The 18,018-nt window shown below is 40.9% G+C and overlaps 1 protein-coding gene across 9 annotated transcripts in view; it reads right to left on the bottom strand.

Annotated features, from left to right (window-relative positions):
* Positions 1 to 456: 456 nt before the first annotated feature.
* The window catches only part of CNTN4 (contactin 4), an 893,585-nt gene continuing 876,023 nt past the window's right edge, over positions 457 to 18,018 (bottom strand). For all 9 annotated transcript variants that reach the window (XM_042929999.1, XM_042929997.1, XM_042929996.1 and 6 more), the window contains 8 exons: positions 16,677 to 16,826; positions 15,076 to 15,146; positions 13,756 to 13,990; positions 12,694 to 12,806; positions 11,727 to 11,913; positions 11,182 to 11,294; positions 5,828 to 5,996; positions 457 to 3,128 (listed from right to left, as the gene is read on the bottom strand). In XM_042929999.1, coding sequence (XP_042785933.1) covers positions 3,028 to 3,128; positions 5,828 to 5,996; positions 11,182 to 11,294; positions 11,727 to 11,913; positions 12,694 to 12,806; positions 13,756 to 13,990; positions 15,076 to 15,146; positions 16,677 to 16,826 — 1,139 coding nt within the window. In that variant the 3' untranslated portion in view covers positions 457 to 3,027. The remainder of the gene's footprint in view (positions 3,129 to 5,827; positions 5,997 to 11,181; positions 11,295 to 11,726; positions 11,914 to 12,693; positions 12,807 to 13,755; positions 13,991 to 15,075; positions 15,147 to 16,676; positions 16,827 to 18,018) is intronic.

Raw genomic sequence — 18,018 nt, 5'->3', positions numbered from 1 at the left:
TTTTCAGAGTTGCTGTGGTCTGGTTCTTAGCATAGCCTGGTTCTTATTCTCATCAAGGTTTGGTCATTCAGCCTTTTCTTGGCTCATGTGACCTAATCGGTGTCATTCCTTTTTGTTTGTTCAATTTAGCCAGAGTGGTTTTCTGTTGCTTGCAAACAGTGAACCCAACCTGCAACAACAAACACAGAAGCCAAAGAAATCAGACACGTGTGGGTGAAGGTGTCTATGAAGCGCTTCCTAAAATACCTTCAGCTCAGTTGGACTCAGTTAATCCAGGTCCTCATTTACCAGACGATGAAGCGGAGAGATAACAGGACTTTTTCAAAGCATAAAGTTTGAAGCCAGGCCTTCTAATGCTTTTCAGCACCTAACAAAAATAGTGACACGGTCTTCTCTGTTTGGGTCACTAGGGTACATAGGCGGGCAACTGATGCAAAATGCTACTTCAAAGACCCCTTCAATTAATCAATGATTATTTATTGCAAGGCACTGTGCTAGGCACTATGGAGAGTACATGGAAGATAAGACCAAAGTCCCTGCCCTCAAGGAGCTTACAATCTAGCTGGGAAGACAAGGCATAAGTACAAGGAAAATTAAGTAACAATACAGGAGTTAACTTAAAATGCAAGATAACAGTACAAGAGATTTCCAAAAGTAGTACCTGATTAATTACTAAATGAGTGGTATTGACAGGGATTGTAGCTAACCCAGAGGAAGGACATCCTAAAGGGCTGAGGTGTGGGAAGACTTCGCAGACGCCTGGGGCTGGAGCTACCCTAGGACAGTCAGGAATTGGGTGAGAAATAAGGGTGGGGAGGGCATGTCAGGAGGGGTCAGCCATACATCAAAAGGCACAGAGGTGAGACCAAAAGCAAGCAGTGTTCAGGGGCCAGTGAGGGCTCAGTGTAGCTGGGTACAAAGTTAAGTTGTTATTAGATTAAGGGCCTTAAACGATCAAGTTTAGATTTTATCCTTTTGGCTATGGGGTTGAGGAAAGCTTAAAACAACAGATATCCATAGGTTAAATATGCAAAAGACTTAGGTAATCAAGAGGAAATATTCAAGTTTGATCTTCAGGACATTTATTTGTGGATTCTGACCCTCTCTGCTTGCAAAGAGGATTTGAAATGGTGTCTTCGGGGTTGTCAATTCCAAAGGGATACTCTGAGTCACCTAACTTTGGATCATGGCCAGAGACTTTGGAGTCCCTCTGTCATGTCAAATTATAACTAGCACAAGGGTGAGCTAACAAATTCCCTGACAGGCAGGCAGGAAAAATGCTCCCAAAAGACAAGTATCTTTACAAATGACAGAATATTTATTAACAATACCTTTAAAAAAAGATTACATATGCTAGATCACTGGTAAATATCATTTACACTGGGGTCGGGAACTACCTGGGGTATCATTTTTTTTTCATTCATTTTATTGTTTTGTTGATTTTTTTGTGTGTGTGATTTTAAGTTTTGTTTTATTTTAACATAGAAGTAACCATATCAAACTAAGAAAGAAACACAGCTTGAAATACTGACAATAATTTTTTTTTCTGGTTACCACCCTATTTTTTACACAAGTGGAATCCTGATTAGGACAGGACCTTGTTGGATAAATAGAGTGAGAAGGTTGAAAATTTAACTTATATTATTTGTAAGCAAAAAATGACAAATTACAGGCAAATTTGAGCTCTCAAGAAAGAATAAAAGGTGGCAGAGTGTTCACATGTGAAAATTTTTATAGAAAATTTCATTGCCTTTTATATGCACTGTTCCACAAGTGTCAGCTGCTTACAAAACCTCCCCCATTATAACAAATAGTTCTTTTCATAAGAATATGTGTTTTTTTATATTGTAATTTCCCAATATGTGATTTTAAGACTTGGAAGGTAAAGCTTATAAAGCAACTAAGCTACTTACTGCAAAACAGGATAATCATCAAGATAACATACAGTTATACTAAAGATCTTTTGTAGTGTCGTGAAAAATTTCTTCGCAGCAACTATCTGCTGAAATAGGAGAAATGTGCCAAACTCCATACATGATTTTGATTCAAAAGAAGGGCTCTATTATTAAAGAGATACACATATATAAAGAAATTATGACTCCAACAACAGAGAATTACCTTTTTTAAAAATGTACATTCAAGACAGATACAGTTAAAGATAATAAAATTATCTTTTATCCTTTGAAAGAGTTGGTTGACTATAGTAACTTTTGGTCTATGTTACTACTGGATAGGTAACTTCAAATTTAATGTCTAAGATAATGCTACTACAGACACAATGCTAACTTAGCTGAGTGAAAAGAAAGTCTTACTGTACAATGCTAAATTCAGGGATGGGAATATTGCACAAGGTAACTCTTGGGCAGTTAGTTTAGGTTTCTAGTTCACAACCATTCCTGAAACCATCTCAAGTTGTGTTGAACAACAAAATTCACAAGAGGGTGGGAAAACATATTGTACATGTCAAAAAGGACTTGATTCAATGCGTTAACTATCCAAAGAGTCATTTACACATCGCAGCCTTAAGTTCCAGACCAAATCTTCAGCTGTTCTGCCACTGAATCCTTGTAAAACTGTACAGTTTATAATTTATTTATCAATATGAGTTTCAAACTTTTTCTTTAAAGGAAATATTTTCAAATAATAATTGTATGATTGTGTTGCCCATAGCATTTTACAGCAGAGGAAAAAATTAATATCTACATTTCATGTTAACTTTAAAAAATTCTATAAAACACTAAATATATAATAAAAAATATGCATATAAGGACATATGTAAACTGCTTTGGTAACATCATATTACAGATGTCTTCAGTGCATTGCAGAGTTTCCAAAGAAACTTCAGACAAAGCTAGGTTTGCTTTGAGGAAGTACTGTATAATGCCATTCCTAAAGAAGCAAAAAACATTTTTTTTTCCAGTAATAAGATGTACTTGAACAACAATATTACTTAGTACTGGGTGTCTTCAAAACAACTAGCTAAATGTTGCTTATATTATAAATAGCAAGTCCTTTAGATAACTTTTGTCATAAACTGGACCTAGCTGTGAGGGAAATCACGATCGTACTGATGGCTGACAGTGTGCATGCATTCGAAGTAGAAGGCCCGGCTCCTCTTGCATAGGCATCTGGAAAGACAGAATAATTTCATTCAGTATCGCCTTGCCCGGGATACAATGGAAAGCAAGGCCACAGCACTTTTCGAAACAGTAGAAATGGCTAGATTCTACCAGAAATAACAATTTCCTAGTGATTTTTTATTTTTTATTTTATTTTAGTTTTTTTTTTTAAGTTTATTTATTTTGAGAGAGAGAGGGAAGGAGAGAGAGTATGGGAAGGGCAGAGAGACAGGGGGGAGAGAGAGAGAGAGAGAGAGAGAGAGAGAGAGAGAGAGAGAGAATATCCCAAGCAGGCTCTGTGCTGTCAGCGCAGAACCCGATGTAGGGCTTGAACTCATGAAGTGTGAGATCATGACCAGAGCAGAAACCAAGAGTAGGATGCTTAACCGACTGAGACACCCAGGTGCCCCTCTTAATGACTTTTTAATGTCAGTTCTATGACTACCTACCTAGGAACCTAAGAGCACCTTATGGGACATCTCCGGACCTCTGTGAAAGCGTTTCATGAGGATGTCCACATCTAACGTAAGAAGAAACTTCAATATTACTAATAACATTGCTAATAACTATTACATCAGTGATGCAGCAAAATAAAAGTTGCTACTCCCTTTTGAATTCTACCTTTGTGCTGGGCACAGGGCACTGTGACACTTAATTCCTACAAAAACCTTAAGCACATCTGGTATTGTGACACTCTTTCACAGATGAGGAAATTAGGATCCAGAGAAGTAAGAAAACTTGTCTAAGATCAGTGAGTTAGTAAATAGCTGAATTGGGATTCAAATCCACATCTGTCTAAATATACCTCCCTTTTCCCCCAGAATAATCTCAATCCTTTTACATAAAACCTTTTCTTACAGGTCTTCCAGTTTTCATAGTTAACAGACTACCAGCTGTTGTTTGAGGCTCCTCCAAAATTGTAAGGTCTTTGACCAACAAAATGGACAATCTTTTGAGGAAGAGAACTTGTTTTTTTCTTTTTTTCACAGTCACATCCTTATTATCTAATATCAATTATATCAATATAATTGCTTAAGATACGTTTTTGTAATGAATTAAACCAAGAATCACTGGTCTAAACAACAACAACAGAACAACAATGAAAATCCTTATAATGATAAGAAAGTATGAAGTGAGATTTTAACAAAGTGAGATGAACTGACCCCCAAACAAACCCCAATCTCAGGTTTTTGTGGCCTGGTGATTACTTCCACATCTCAGGTTCCACAAATTTGGTTCCTTTCAACAGAATTTAGAGCCCTTGCTTTAGTGAGATATAGAATCCAATTCTCCCCAGGTTGTTTTTGTTTTTTTTTAAGATAAAAATGCCTTTAGTGTCCACCTGAAAAAAGGGTGCAGTAAACATAAACTTTATCTGGAAATTGGCAAATCATCCTGAGTTGGGAGCATAGTTTGATACAGCTTCAGGGTCCCTATGAAGTCTTGTTGTATTTGTCCAATGCTTAGCAAATGCTTATTCAGGAGAAGGGTTAAATGACCAATGAACATTTTCTTTTCTGATGGGAAGCATCCAAATTTTATAGATGCAGTGAAAATTGCTTAGTGAGTGCCTTCCTATAAGTTGCTATCACACACTAGACCCTTTCCTCATCTGAAAAATAATGTGATGGATACCTAGCAGAGGGGCTGAAACTCAGGACGCTATGTTGAGAATTTTGTCCATGATTTAAAATATTATGTTGCCACTGATGGCTTGAAAATTTATATTTCCAGCCTACATTGAACCCCTTATCTCCAGGCAGTTAAATCCAAAAGCCAATGAAAATCTACACTAAGACTTCTAACTGCAATTTTTTTTTATTGTGGTAAAACATATGTGTTATAAAAGTTACCGCTGTAACTATTTTACAGTGAACGAGTCAGGGGCATGAAGTATACCCCAATGTTGTTCAACCAGCACCACTATCTAGGTCAAGGACTTTTTCATCACCACAACTGGAAACCCAGTACCCATTAAGCTGCAATTCACACCACTGGCCAGCCTCTACCAGTCACTAATCTGACTTCTGTGTCTATGGATTTGCCTTTTCTATTTTTTTTTAATAAATGAAATCATACAACAATAAAAAATAATATGCTGCTGAGATATCTGCAAACATAGTGCTTAAAAAACAGGATTGAATATATTTGCTCAAAAAAGAACATTCTTACATATTATTCAACAATCTTTGTCAACAGAGATAATCTTTGCTATATACATGGACATGCGTGTTTATGTACACGTTATATACACACATTCAAAATAGTGCCAAGTTCAAAAGATTTTCAGCCACAGACATTGAGTTACATGATCCTGCTAAAGACAAATTGCTACAGCACTTTAAAGACCCCTTTGTTTATTCCTCCTGAGTGACTCATGCTTTTAACTTTCTAAGCTGCAATTTCGCTGTTGTTGTAGATGCACACCACACAGGTCCACACGGGAAAACCTGTGTGATGGATTTGGGGCTGCTTAAATCTGATTTTTTGATTAGCAACTGATAAAATCAGTCAAAACTGGTCACATCGTCTTTTTGTGTGAAACCGCCTATGATCAGTGAACATCACTTGTCTGATGGAAGGGGACGGCACTGCCCATTTTTGGAGAAGACTTTCTTTGTGGGCTTCACTTTGTCTGAGCCCGGACTCACTGGCAAGGCTTAGGAGCTACAGCAGGGAGGGGCAAGGGAGGAAAAACACACTCTTACTTGATATCTTTGGAATTCGAATTTGTTCACTGGGGCTGCCATCTCCTCCATCACTGAATGGCTTAATTTCTATTATATAATCTTCATCAAAAGGCAAAGAGAGCTCCACTGATGTTTTATTTGTCTCAATGACAGATGTGCTGCTTTGTCTGTTCCATCTGTACAAGACCTGCCAATGCAGAAAGAACAGGTGTCACCTGCTGTCCTCACAAAAGCCCCAAAGATGGAGCATTCATTCGTTCTCACCTCTGGGCACCAGCGAAATGTGGGAACACGGAGGTTGTCAGACTGCCCGCACACACTTGGGAGGCTCATTTATACCTGGGGGCACGTCTGCAGCCACCATTTCATGATGAGGAAAGCGTTTACAGGACACTGCAGCATGGGGATGGGGTTAGCATGAGTCACCCACCATGCCATGTGGCCTCACATAACCTCTGGAAGGCTCAGATAATACACCTGGAAGATGAATAAGTCTTGGAGGATGTACAGAGCTCAGTTATACATGAGGGGCTCTGGCGTCGGAATCAACTTGGCCACTAGAAAGAGGACCAAAGTCCTCACTACCTACCTCTCTGGGCTTCATTTTCCTCATCTGTAAAACGGAAACAATGACACCCACCTTTCTGGGGTGTTTTCAAGGTTGCAAAAGGACTGACTGTAAGTGAAGGACTTGGCTCAAATGAAGCATGTAAGACATAGTATTTAAGAAGACTTAAAGGGAACAAGAGATAAAAAACACACGTGGCAAAGGTGAGAAGCACAAGGAAGGCATCATACGTTATTATCACCATGAATCCTTTGGAGAAAGCACATTTCAGCACAGGGAGAGATTTCCAAAAGGCAAGGGCGGGAACCCCCTTTTCCTTGCACTGAGACCCCTTTTTGAGCTCTGTGGAAAACAGGGTATTATGTGGCAGTCACTGTCACTCCAGAAGTGTCTATAGCTTCACCGGTCCTATTCATGCATGCTTCCCTTCTTGGCCTCCCCTGGGTCTGGGTCTGGGTTGGTGGCTCATTTGACAAGGTACCCAACTAGGTCTCCCGAAAACACATCCACCTGCCTGCCTGGTATTTCCTACTCTGACTGCCATCAGCTATGATCAGAAACAAAATCTAAAAGCCTGGACAAGTGCATCTACTGTTTTGGATATAAAGACTGTGCTGATAACTATCCCATAAATACTTTCTGATGTTTATTGTGACCTAGGTCCCTTATTGACATCACCATGTTTAACTGTCACAGCAATCTGACAAGACAGGCATTATTAGTCCTTGCCAAAGATGAGGAGCCTGAGGCCGGAAGATGTCACAGAGCTAGTGAGAATTCCTAACCCGTACTCTTAAATCACTACCATCCAGTACCTTCAGTTTCTGCTGGTAGTTAAGAAACATAGGGTTGGGTGAGATCAGTGGTCCTCAGTCTTGGATGTGTGGTAGAAACACTCGGGGAACATGAGAAATACTGACGCTCAGGGGTTCTCAACAGGGTGGGAGGGCTGAAGGAACAATTTTGCTCCTCTCCCCCAGGGGGCATTTGGTGATGTCTGCAGACATTTGTGGTTGTCACCACAGGTGCTACTGTTTATTGGGTGGAGCCCAGGGATGCTGCAAAACAGCCTGCAATGAATGCAGAGGACAGTCCCCACGCTGAAAGTTATCCAGCTCAAATTGGCAGAAGTGAGGAGGCCCAGGAGAAGCCTGCTATGGCTCCACTCCAGAGGTAATGCTACAGAGGTAGGGGCCAGGCTGCGGTACTTAAAATGAGTTTGATGTGATGTTAATGTGGCTGTAAATCTTGCATTCGCTCAGGGGTCCTCAAGCCTGAGTGTGCATCAGAATTGCCTAGAGGGCTTGTTAAAACCCAGGTCACTAGACCCCACCCCAGAGTTTATGATTTAGTAGGTCTGACGTTGGACTTGAAAATTTGCATTTTCCCAAATAATGCCACTGCCTCTGGTTCAGGAACCACACTTTGAGAACCATAAGATTTGCTCACATTTCAAAATTCTGACCTGCTGAAGTTAGGGACATAAGGCCACTCTACTACTGCAATAAAAAGCAAACACAAGTAAAATTCATGAAATTCCCTTAAAATGGTATAGATCCCATTTGTTCCCTGGCATTTCATCACCTTAATTTATATCTCTCTAATACATGGTGGAAAACACAATTTCCTTAAGGTGGAAAGATTCATAAGTGTCCCCTTCCTTCTCCGGAACATCAGTTGTATCAAACTCAGCATCCCCTCGCTAATGATCAGGCTCAAATAAATCCTCAGGCACATTCAGGAGTGTCAAAGCGTCTCATCACGGCCCTTCAGGAACACGGGCTGGCTGATGGGATGCAAGGGCACATCTGGCTTTGAGGAATAAATTGCTTCTTTGATTTACCTCTGGTCCTTGCCAGAGCACAGAGACTTCAACTGGTTTCAAATATAAATCCAAAAGAAACACTTCCAGGAAAAAGCAGCCTTGCTATCAGCACTGCTTATCAGTCTTGTAATATTAGGAACTGCATTGGAACCTAAATAAGAGCCTGTAAAACCTTTATTTACACCAAACACTTGGTTCGGCTGATTGACTTGAAGGCTGTGCTTGCATTTCATATAACCCAGCGCAGAAGAAAAGCAGAAAGAGTGGATTCATGGGAGTAATGATAACAGTAGCAAACATTATTGAATGCTTACTTTGTGCTTCAACACTCTATGTTCTTCTTTTACGTGAAAAGTAAGAGTAATTTAAACTTTGTTCTTATCACATTAGACAACCTGACATTATTTCAGTTATAGTCTATTTCTCAATGTCTGGGTGAAACATCAAAGTGGAGATGTGTCCTAATTTATCAAAGATGATGAGTTTTTCCCCAAGAATCAGTAGGAGCCACTGAACTGGAGCCAATGGATCTCTGATTTTCTTATTAAATGTAGATCAATATATGAAGTGTCCAGACCATCAGTACTCAAAAAGAAAGTGAAATTACCGCCTCCCAAAGGTGTGCCTTGTGACCTGGACTTCAGTGACCCTTCAGGGATGGCCTTAGTGCACAGTTCTGTGCCTGTGTTCTTGCAGCTGTGGTCCATGGATATTTTTAAATCACTGAGATGCTCCCATAATCAAGACTAACAATACGACTCTCAGCTACATCCTTCCCCTATCCCTCAAAGTGCATTTTCTCTGCTCCTTGTTCTTCACTGGACGTCCCAAACCATTTCCCTGTATACTACAACAAACGACATTCAGGTGTTTTTATGTTGTATGGCTGTTTCCACTCTTTGGCTACAACCACACACAAGTGGTCTGGTTTTCGAGACCACTGTAGCAGAGAGAAAGATGAGGCAGTGATTGGTATCAGAGAGCCTAACTGTGTTATTTTGGCTTATGCTTTGATTCAAAACATAATCTATAGAATCTGGCGGAGAACCACTCCCCACCTCACTGACACAGACATATACTTGGAGCCTGGAGATGTCCTCACAAGCAACGAGAGATCTGTCACCACCTTCTACCATGTTATGTGATACCTGGCCCTGGGCAACTTCACTGTGGCTTTGGAGGGATCTGTCTGACATCTTCAATGAGGCCAGAGAACACTGTATGTTGTAAGTAGTAACACGGTTACCTCTTGAGATAGGCATTGTTATTACTCTGATTTCAAAAATGAGGACACTGAGACCTGAAGATAGTATGCAATTTTCCCAGGGTACCATGAACAGTAAGTGGTAGATTTAGCATTCAAATGTAGGTGGTCTGGGTCAATAGCCTATATGCTTAACTCAGTCTAGTTTGGCCACCATCTGTGTGGGAAAAGTGCTTCCCCACTCTGGTCTCTGTCTTCATGAATGCAAAACAAGGGGGTTCATTAGTAGAAAACTGATAGTCCATGGGTCACATTTGGCCTGCATATGTTAAGTGTTTCGCTCTTACAGTGTTTATTTCATCTTACTATTTTATTTTATTTTGAGTTAGATGTCAACATTTACCAACCCCCCCAAATTATACATGAAACAATTTTGGGTTCTACTAACAAAATAGAAGATATTGCCACACTGTTTGGTAATAATAGGCTAGAGCCCAGAATCCACTGCCTCTTCTGGACAATGAGAAAATCTCTAATTCATCACAGTCTCCAATATTTCCTATTGCATCACGTTGGCATGTGCCCACCTCAGGACCTTTGCACATCTTGTTCATTGTGCTTGGAACACTCCTTCCCAGAGAGCTGCCTATCTTCTTTCCTTTTTCATGGCCCAACTGAAATGTCTAGAGTAAAAGTTCAGAGAAAAATGAAGATACTAGGAAATTTCTCCTTTAATAAAAGAGAAAATGCAGCCCTAAGACGTTAAATGATTTCGAGTCACATAGTTAATAGAGGACCAAAATGTGGGCCTCCTAATTTATGCTAGAAGACCCTTCCAGAAGAGTTTGCTCTTATAAAAGGACACAGGAAAAGTTCTGCAGATGAGTCTCTAGGCAACATTGCTCTGTTGGCATAATACAAATCACTGTGCCATGTGAAGGAAAGAAAAGGAAGTCGTGACAGGGAGCATTTTCCTGAATTCTTCTCTACTCATGTTACCCTAGGTTCTACCACCAACTACATCCACTCCTAATTCCAGCTGTGCTTTGATCAACTACTTTCCAACAGGTCCATGTCCTTTCATGAGCTCCCGACAGCACTGCCTCTATGCTACTCTCAACACTTCCTGCAAAAATGCCACACACCACAGCTTGCACGCCAGTTTTGTCTGGCCTGCATTGCATTGCCCCACACATTGCTTAAAAGTAACACAAAACAAGACAGTAACAATTCCTGTTAATTGTGGCACCAAGGCTAAACACTCTTTCTTTTCTAGCTAAATAAAGTCAGACTAATACTACGGGAGCAGGCAAATGAATTGTCTAAAAACTCCCTGGTTTGTTTTTCTCTCTATAAATCTCCCTAATTATAGGAACAGGAACAAAAATGATTAACCATTCATAATACTGTTGATAAAAAAAAAAAAAAAAAAAAAAAAAAAAGACAACCAGGACAGGAACAAAACAAAGCTGACAGGAGAAATGTTACAGATGAGGTTTTTCCTGAGTTTTTGAAGACACACCTATAGGTTCTTCAACCATTTCTGAAAGACTCTGCCTGAGTCCAAAGAATCAGATTAGGCAATCTCTAACTCTGGCCTGTGGCCACGGACCATTTATAAAACTCAGAGCAAACCACTCTGGGGACAGAGATTCCTAGAGAGGCTGTGAGGCATCATCAGGGAAAGTGAGAACATAGTACATATGACTTTGTGTGAAGAGACTGTTCTCACTAACAGCAGGATTAGGAGCCTCTGCAAAAAAGAAATTACCCACTTTGTATCCTTTTACTTCCGACTCATTATCTAGGGCCTTCACTTGATCCCAATTCAGGATAATTTTGGAGTCCGATGAATTCCATATGATGTTTCCGGGGGGTTGACTTGGTGCTATAAAAAAATTAAGATATACGAAGTCACAGATTATTAAGTCTCAATGGATTCTGAGGAATATCTCCTTACTAGAATTCAAGAGTGGAGGCAATTTAATGGGCTATTGCACTAATATGTGTCTTCAAGGTCACTAAAATCTGACGAGATACAGCATTGCAAATGGAAAAAGATTCACTTGGTCGCCTAACATTTATATCTAAAAGAAGTAGCCCTTCCCAATGAAGAGAAAAACATTTATCTTTCTGTCCTCTGGAGCAATGAATTTTGCATGGTATTCGGAAAGGTTCAGTTAAAATGCTAAGGTAAATTTGAATACACATAATGATACCAATTAGTATGCAAATGATCACTGGGAGGTGGGGATGGGGAATGAACTTGGGATATGTCTGATGAAATCCCTAAAATATTTCTGAACAAGAATGTTCTTACGTGGCTTTCTGGTTGTCACATTGACTGTTGCGCTGGACGGGCCTGTCCCTGCAGTATTATATGCCTTGACAGCTAAATGATACAGCGCGCTGCCTTTTAAATTGGTGATTTTTGTTGATGTCTGATTTCCAATTGTTCGTATTTTTCTAGCATTTTCTTCCTTGTCATCATGTCTCCAGTATTTAACCTGAGAAAATAAAAAGGAAGACTGTGGGAATCATACCTATTAGAGATATTTCCAATGGTAGCAGCTTTTTATTTTGTCTTTAAATTTTTTAAATGTTTATTTATTTTTGAGAGAGAGAGACAGAGCACAAGCAGGGGACAAGCACAGAGAGAGAGGAAGACACAGAATCCAAAGCAGGCTCCAGGTTCTGAGCTGTCAGTACAGAGACGGATGTGGGGCTCAAACTCGTGAACCACGAGATCATGACCTGAGCTGAAGTAGGATGCTTAAACCACTGAGACACCCAGGCGCCTCATCTGATCTTTAAAATGCAGATTCTGATGATGGAGTTGATGTTTTCCTACCAACTCATAAGTAGAGCTTTCAGAGCCAATGGCTTTGTACGCCCCGAGCACTCGTGGGCAGTATGAAGGGCTCCCTTTCCGTTCTCAGCTTCATAGTGAGATAGAAAGTGGGCACAACCATTGTTGGCTATTTCTCACCTTTCCCCCACATTTGTTTTGAGTCCAAGTGGATACTGGGTGTATCAAAAGTCAAAGCTCATTTCTCCATTCTTCTTGTAAATTCTTAGATCTGCATCTATTTTGAAAAAGATTTCTGGAGTGTAGCAGGAAAAGGGTGCTTTCAGTGTAGAATGTCAGTGGTTCAATAAATATCTGCTAGAAGCCTTAACAAATCCCTCTAAATGGGAATCTGAGTCTTTTTCCCAATAGAGTGTATGTTGAAGTTCTCACTGAGGGGTGCATCTTTCCCGACCCAACGCACATATCTCTTGCTTACCTCATAGCCTTGTATCCGTCCTCTATTCTTCTCCATGGGGGAGGCCCAGAAAACTTCAATGTCTGTTGCAGACAGACTTCTGGCAAAGATGCTGGCTGGTGGTTTGGTGGGTTCTGCAGATGAGTGTGGAAAAAGTGATTACTTTATCAACTGCATCAGAACAGCTTCTAGATACTGGCATTATAAGGAGCAAACTGAGGCGCCTGGTTGGCTCAGTCAGTTAAGTGCTGACTTCAGCTCAGGTCATGATCTCATGGTTAGGGAGTTCAAGACCGGTGTCGGGCTCTGTGCTGACAGCTCAGAGCCTGGAATCTGCTTTGGATTCTCCATCTCTCTCTGCCCCTCCCCTGCTCATGCTCTGTCTCTGTCTCTCAAAAAGAAAAAAAAAAAAAGTTAAAAAACTTTAAGTAAAATTCCAAGGAGCAAATAATCCATAGTTATATTACAGCCTTTAGTGATGAGGACACTAACACTCATTTTATAGAAGAGCTATGATTAACAACTAGAAGGTAGTTGTGACAGAAATGGTAAAGACAAAGTCTTTGATTTCTAAATTTGGGGGTAGCTGGAAGGGAAGCAACCCAGGACTCCTTAAGTTCAAGCACCAAGTTTTCATAGCTAGCAAATCCTTTAATACACACCCTTATTTAAACATCTCCTTTTTTAAATGTTATTTATTTTGAGAGAGAGATAGAGAAAGAACAGTGGAGAGGCAGAGAGAGAGGGAGACAGAGAATCCCAAGCAGACTCCACACTGTCAACATGGAGCCCGATGCAGGGCTCAAACTCATGAACCATGAAATCATGACCTGAGTCAAAATCAAGAGTAAGATGCTTAACCAACTGAACCATCCAGGTGACCCATAATACACATCCTTCTTAATCAGCATTTGTCATAGGTGAGAGTCCTAGTCACTGGATTATGAAAATAAGAGCAAAAGAACAAAGGGAAGCCAAATGACTTGACTAAGATTCAGGAGAGCCTGTCAACACTTCAGTCCTAAAATCAGCAGCATCTCAGAACTGAACAAATAACAAATATATAGGCAGCATAAGCCATACCTTCTTCTGCAGAATATACCACTGTGGTGGGACTGAAGGGGCCTTCTCCCTTATTGTTGAAGACGCCCACTTTAACCTCAAAGGGAGAGAAGGGGCGCACACTCTCATTCCTGAACACGTATCTGGAGGCATCGGCTGATGCCAGCACTGTCAGCATCCAGATCATTTTGCCATAGGGCCGGAAGGCCACCACATAGCCAAAGCCTCTACCATTCTGTAATTCCTCAGGGACCGTCTGGGAAAGAAGGGAGGCAGCCTTCAGAAATCACAGCAGTTCGATTCAAATGCTACAATTGTTTTATTTTACCCTACCTCCCACAATCTTATACATACATTCTTCCCCACCTATCTTACTTTGGGTTTTGTCAAGAGTATTAGGCTTGGGGCTTGCCATCAGTATGGATGAGGTATCGAAGTAGGTTAAACAGGCAAACAAACAAATAAACAAACAAAAAACCCAGTGAGAATTTGCAGTGGAGAGCCTGGCTTCTTGATGGGGGAGATCCAGCTCTGAAGTTCTTGCAAATGAAAGTCACTGGACAGTTGATCTAGAAACCGACATTCCAACATATACCATCCAATAAGAATCTTCCTCCAGGGCCAAACAGGCAAAAGACTTCATTGAAGAAGACCGTCTTGGTTCAAGAAAGCTATTTCCCCTCAGAAATGAGGAGTGAGGCTGGAGGGGGTAATTTCTTTCACTGCTGGGGCTTTGGTTAAATGCAAGATTTTTAACTTTGGGGGTAATGTCTAGAATCTTCCAAAAACATTAAGAACCCTTTCTAAAACTCCAATCTCATTTCTCAAAATCAATTTTTAATAAATTGGTGACTAACCTACCTCCAAGTTGTTTAAAAACCACCTTATAAAAGAGGACTCCAGAAGCAAAGCCAATTGCCAGGAAATTGTGCTGGTACACTGAATCTATTGCTGGCAGACATTTTAAATAAATTGGCCATGCATCAGTTCAGGAAGAAAGGAAAACTGGTTTTCTTTGAACGAGCTTTCATATATGTGTGTGTGTGTGTGTGTGTGTGTGTGTGTGTGTGTATACACACACACACACATTTTTTTTTTCTTGTGTGGTCTTCCATTTCATGACTGTTTTTTCTGTGTTAAATCAAATTAAAACTTAACTCAACAATTGATGGGCAAGCGCCACCTTTTCTTGCTGGCAATCAGCTACGTGAGAGGGGGTGTTTGCACTCAAGTAAATTTCAGCTCTTAACAAGAGAAGAGAAAATTTCTTCTATTTGTTTAACATAGAGAAAAAAAATAGCTAGGCTAATGTATACTCCTTTTGTTCCATGATTCATTTACCTCCCAGGTTATAACCAGTTCAGATTTGCTGCCTCCGCCACCACTGACGTTAGCTGGGGTGACTTCGGGGACTGTGCAGAAGACAAAAAAACAAGTCATATCTGGTGTTAAAAGCAAATGAGAGGAAAGAAGGTTGCCTGACAGAAGTGACTCACTTTAAGCAAATACTCTGATAAACATATATCTTTGTCTTTTGAGATCAGAAACAGTGTGGTCAAGTGGCCCAAAGCATCAGCTTAAAGAAGTGAAACGTACCATGGAAATTGCCATTAGTTACCTGTTTCCCATTCAACAAGGTATGCATGTTATGTGACATGTCTGACCAATTGTTCAGCTCCGTCCCTAGAGGCCAAGCTTCAGTGGTAGGAGGAAAGGACAGAGGTTCTGGTTCTAGTGCTTGGATAGGCATTTATTAACCATGTGGTGATACACAAAAGACAGACAATACACACTCTGCCCGTGCAGAGCTTACAATCTAGTTGAGGTACAGCGCACATGCAGAACATACAGAGGAATGGTGACAATAAAGAACAACACGGTGCAGAGAGAATGGAGAAGTGCAGTGGCGTTCTGAAGTAGCAGGCTGCTCAGAGTAGGGTTGGGCTAATGGCTTCTCGGAGGAAGGTGAGTTTTGAGCTGGGTGCTGAAGGAAGTGGTGGACATAGGTTGACCCCTGGCTCACTGTGCTTAACCTCTTTGATCCCCAGTTTTCTCTGTAAAAGAGGGGAAATTAGGCTAGCTTCCTCCCCAGGATTGCTGAGAGGAATTAATTAAATTACAGTTTTGGAGGGGTGGGGGGGAAGAAAGCATGGGGATTAGCTACATTATCATCAGGGAAACAAAAGACCCCATTGGTGTCTGGGTGTGCTCCCTTGGTTAAAGCCAATGAAATAGGTCTAGATGGAGTTTTGTCCAAGAGTAGGGTCAGACTTCCCATCTGCTTAAGGACCTTGCTATTATTCTTTCAACAAACATTTGGCGTTATCACAGCTGGGGACTCTACAAAGACCCACACCTAAGCCTCCCACATTACATGAGAGAAGGAAATGTACAACCGATGCAGATGAATTCATGTCATTCCCTCCCTGTGCTCATTCTAAGCTGTGCTTACAGAAGGTCATACTACACATACATACTGGCCTCGTATGAGTGAGCAGGATGTTCTGAATCTTAGCTTCTGGGAATGGTTTATACTCTAAGAAAAAAATCTTACTAAATATTTCTGAAGAACTTATTCCTTGTGACGAGTGATTTCTGTGTGTTGAATTCATTTGAAATGTGGGGTGTGCCTTAAAAAAGTAAATCCTGGTTGAAGAATCTTGGTGACAAACGAACCATTGAAGGAAGAGGTGGTGTTTGGAAGAACTAAGCACAGAGTGTCTCTCCCTGTACAAGGAGACCCAGGAATGAGTGAGAACTTATCTCTTGAACTCAATAAAATGAGCATCTGCGGGTCTGGTTTCTGATCATTATGAACATTCAAGGGAAGGGGGTGCTAATACAGAGCCTCATTAGGGCTGAAGAGCAGGAAGAATTCAAAGCCTTTTCCTAAGGAATAATAGCCACTAGCACAGACTCTCCATGTCCTGGATACTACTCACGAGCCTCTTCTGTCCTCCGCTTCTCCGAGGGCCGGCTGGGTTCCCCGATCCCAATCACATTGGCCGCAACAGTGCGGAATTCATACTCGACCCAAGGGTTCAAACCCACGACAGCCGCTGTGAATGTCTTCCCATCAATAAGTTCTGGCACTGAAAGACATCAAAAGGTGGAGATACTTTACAGGATTCCATGTTAAGCAGATAGGAACTTCCACCCGTCATGATTACTGTTACTGTGTGCAGGGCATTGTAGGTGGTCTGAGACTAGTTGTACAGCAGCTGTTACGAGGAAGTCATCCCAGAACTCTCTATACTAAACTAACAAGTTCAAATGAGACACCAGCAGATAACATTACAGTATTCAAGGCACAAAAGTGCTTGACTGTAATCATGACTGTTGTTACCTGACACGTTTTTCAGCATTTACCGTATAGTATTGGGCACACTGTTCAATTTCTACAATCATTCTATGAGTAAAGTAAAATTGCTGTGTTTATTTATACAGATGAGGAAAATGCGCCTTATAAAGATTGTTACTCATTCAAGATTGCGCTGGATTTGCTCCTTTGTCCGTGTGTTCCAAGCTCTATAACTTAACATAATAATGAATCTACAATATTACAATTCTGTAATATTGCTGACGGTGAACTGTACTAACCTATCTCATGAAGGAATCTGTAACCACAAAAGGAATGGCCACGAAGCACACAAAAAAGAAGTCAGAGAGGGAGAATTTGACAATATTCACCTACTAGTATTTGGAGAAGGGCTCCTTCCCAAGAGGACATGGCCCACTGTTTTGACACCATAAGCCATGAAGCTCTGGACATTGCCTCCGTGCTCACTGAACAACTTTTTGAATTTTAAACTGGTTATCATAAAGATGTCCCACGTGAGGGGTACCTGGCTGGCTCAATCACTAGAGCATGCGACTCTTGATCTCCGGGGTCATGAGTTCAAGCCCCACCATGGGTACAGAATTTACTTAAAAAAATAAAACAAAAAAAAATAAATAAAGATTTCCCATGTGGCCCAGAAGATTCAAAGGGAGGTTCCCTGTGGCAAAGCTGAGGCCATCACACTGGTCACTGGGATTCGGTGGCTGCCAGCCTCCTTATACCACAATTACAGAGTCCTAGCTTACAAAGGTAAAAAGTGGGGCTCTGGAGTCAGATCATCTGGATTCTAAACCTGAATCGACACTTAGTAGCCCAATGACCTTGGGCAAGTCGCTTAACCTTTCCATGCTTTGGTTTCCCTATCATACGATGAGGCTAATAACAATATCTATTCACAATGCTGTTGAGAAAATCCAAGAAAAGCACTTAGCAGAGCATATCAT

Source organism: Panthera leo, chromosome A2 (genome assembly GCF_018350215.1).
Source record: "Panthera leo isolate Ple1 chromosome A2, P.leo_Ple1_pat1.1, whole genome shotgun sequence".
NCBI classification, from domain to species: Eukaryota; Metazoa; Chordata; class Mammalia; order Carnivora; family Felidae; genus Panthera; species Panthera leo.
Note: the sequence above shows the minus strand (reverse complement) of the source record. Positions and strands in the feature narration are given on the sequence as shown.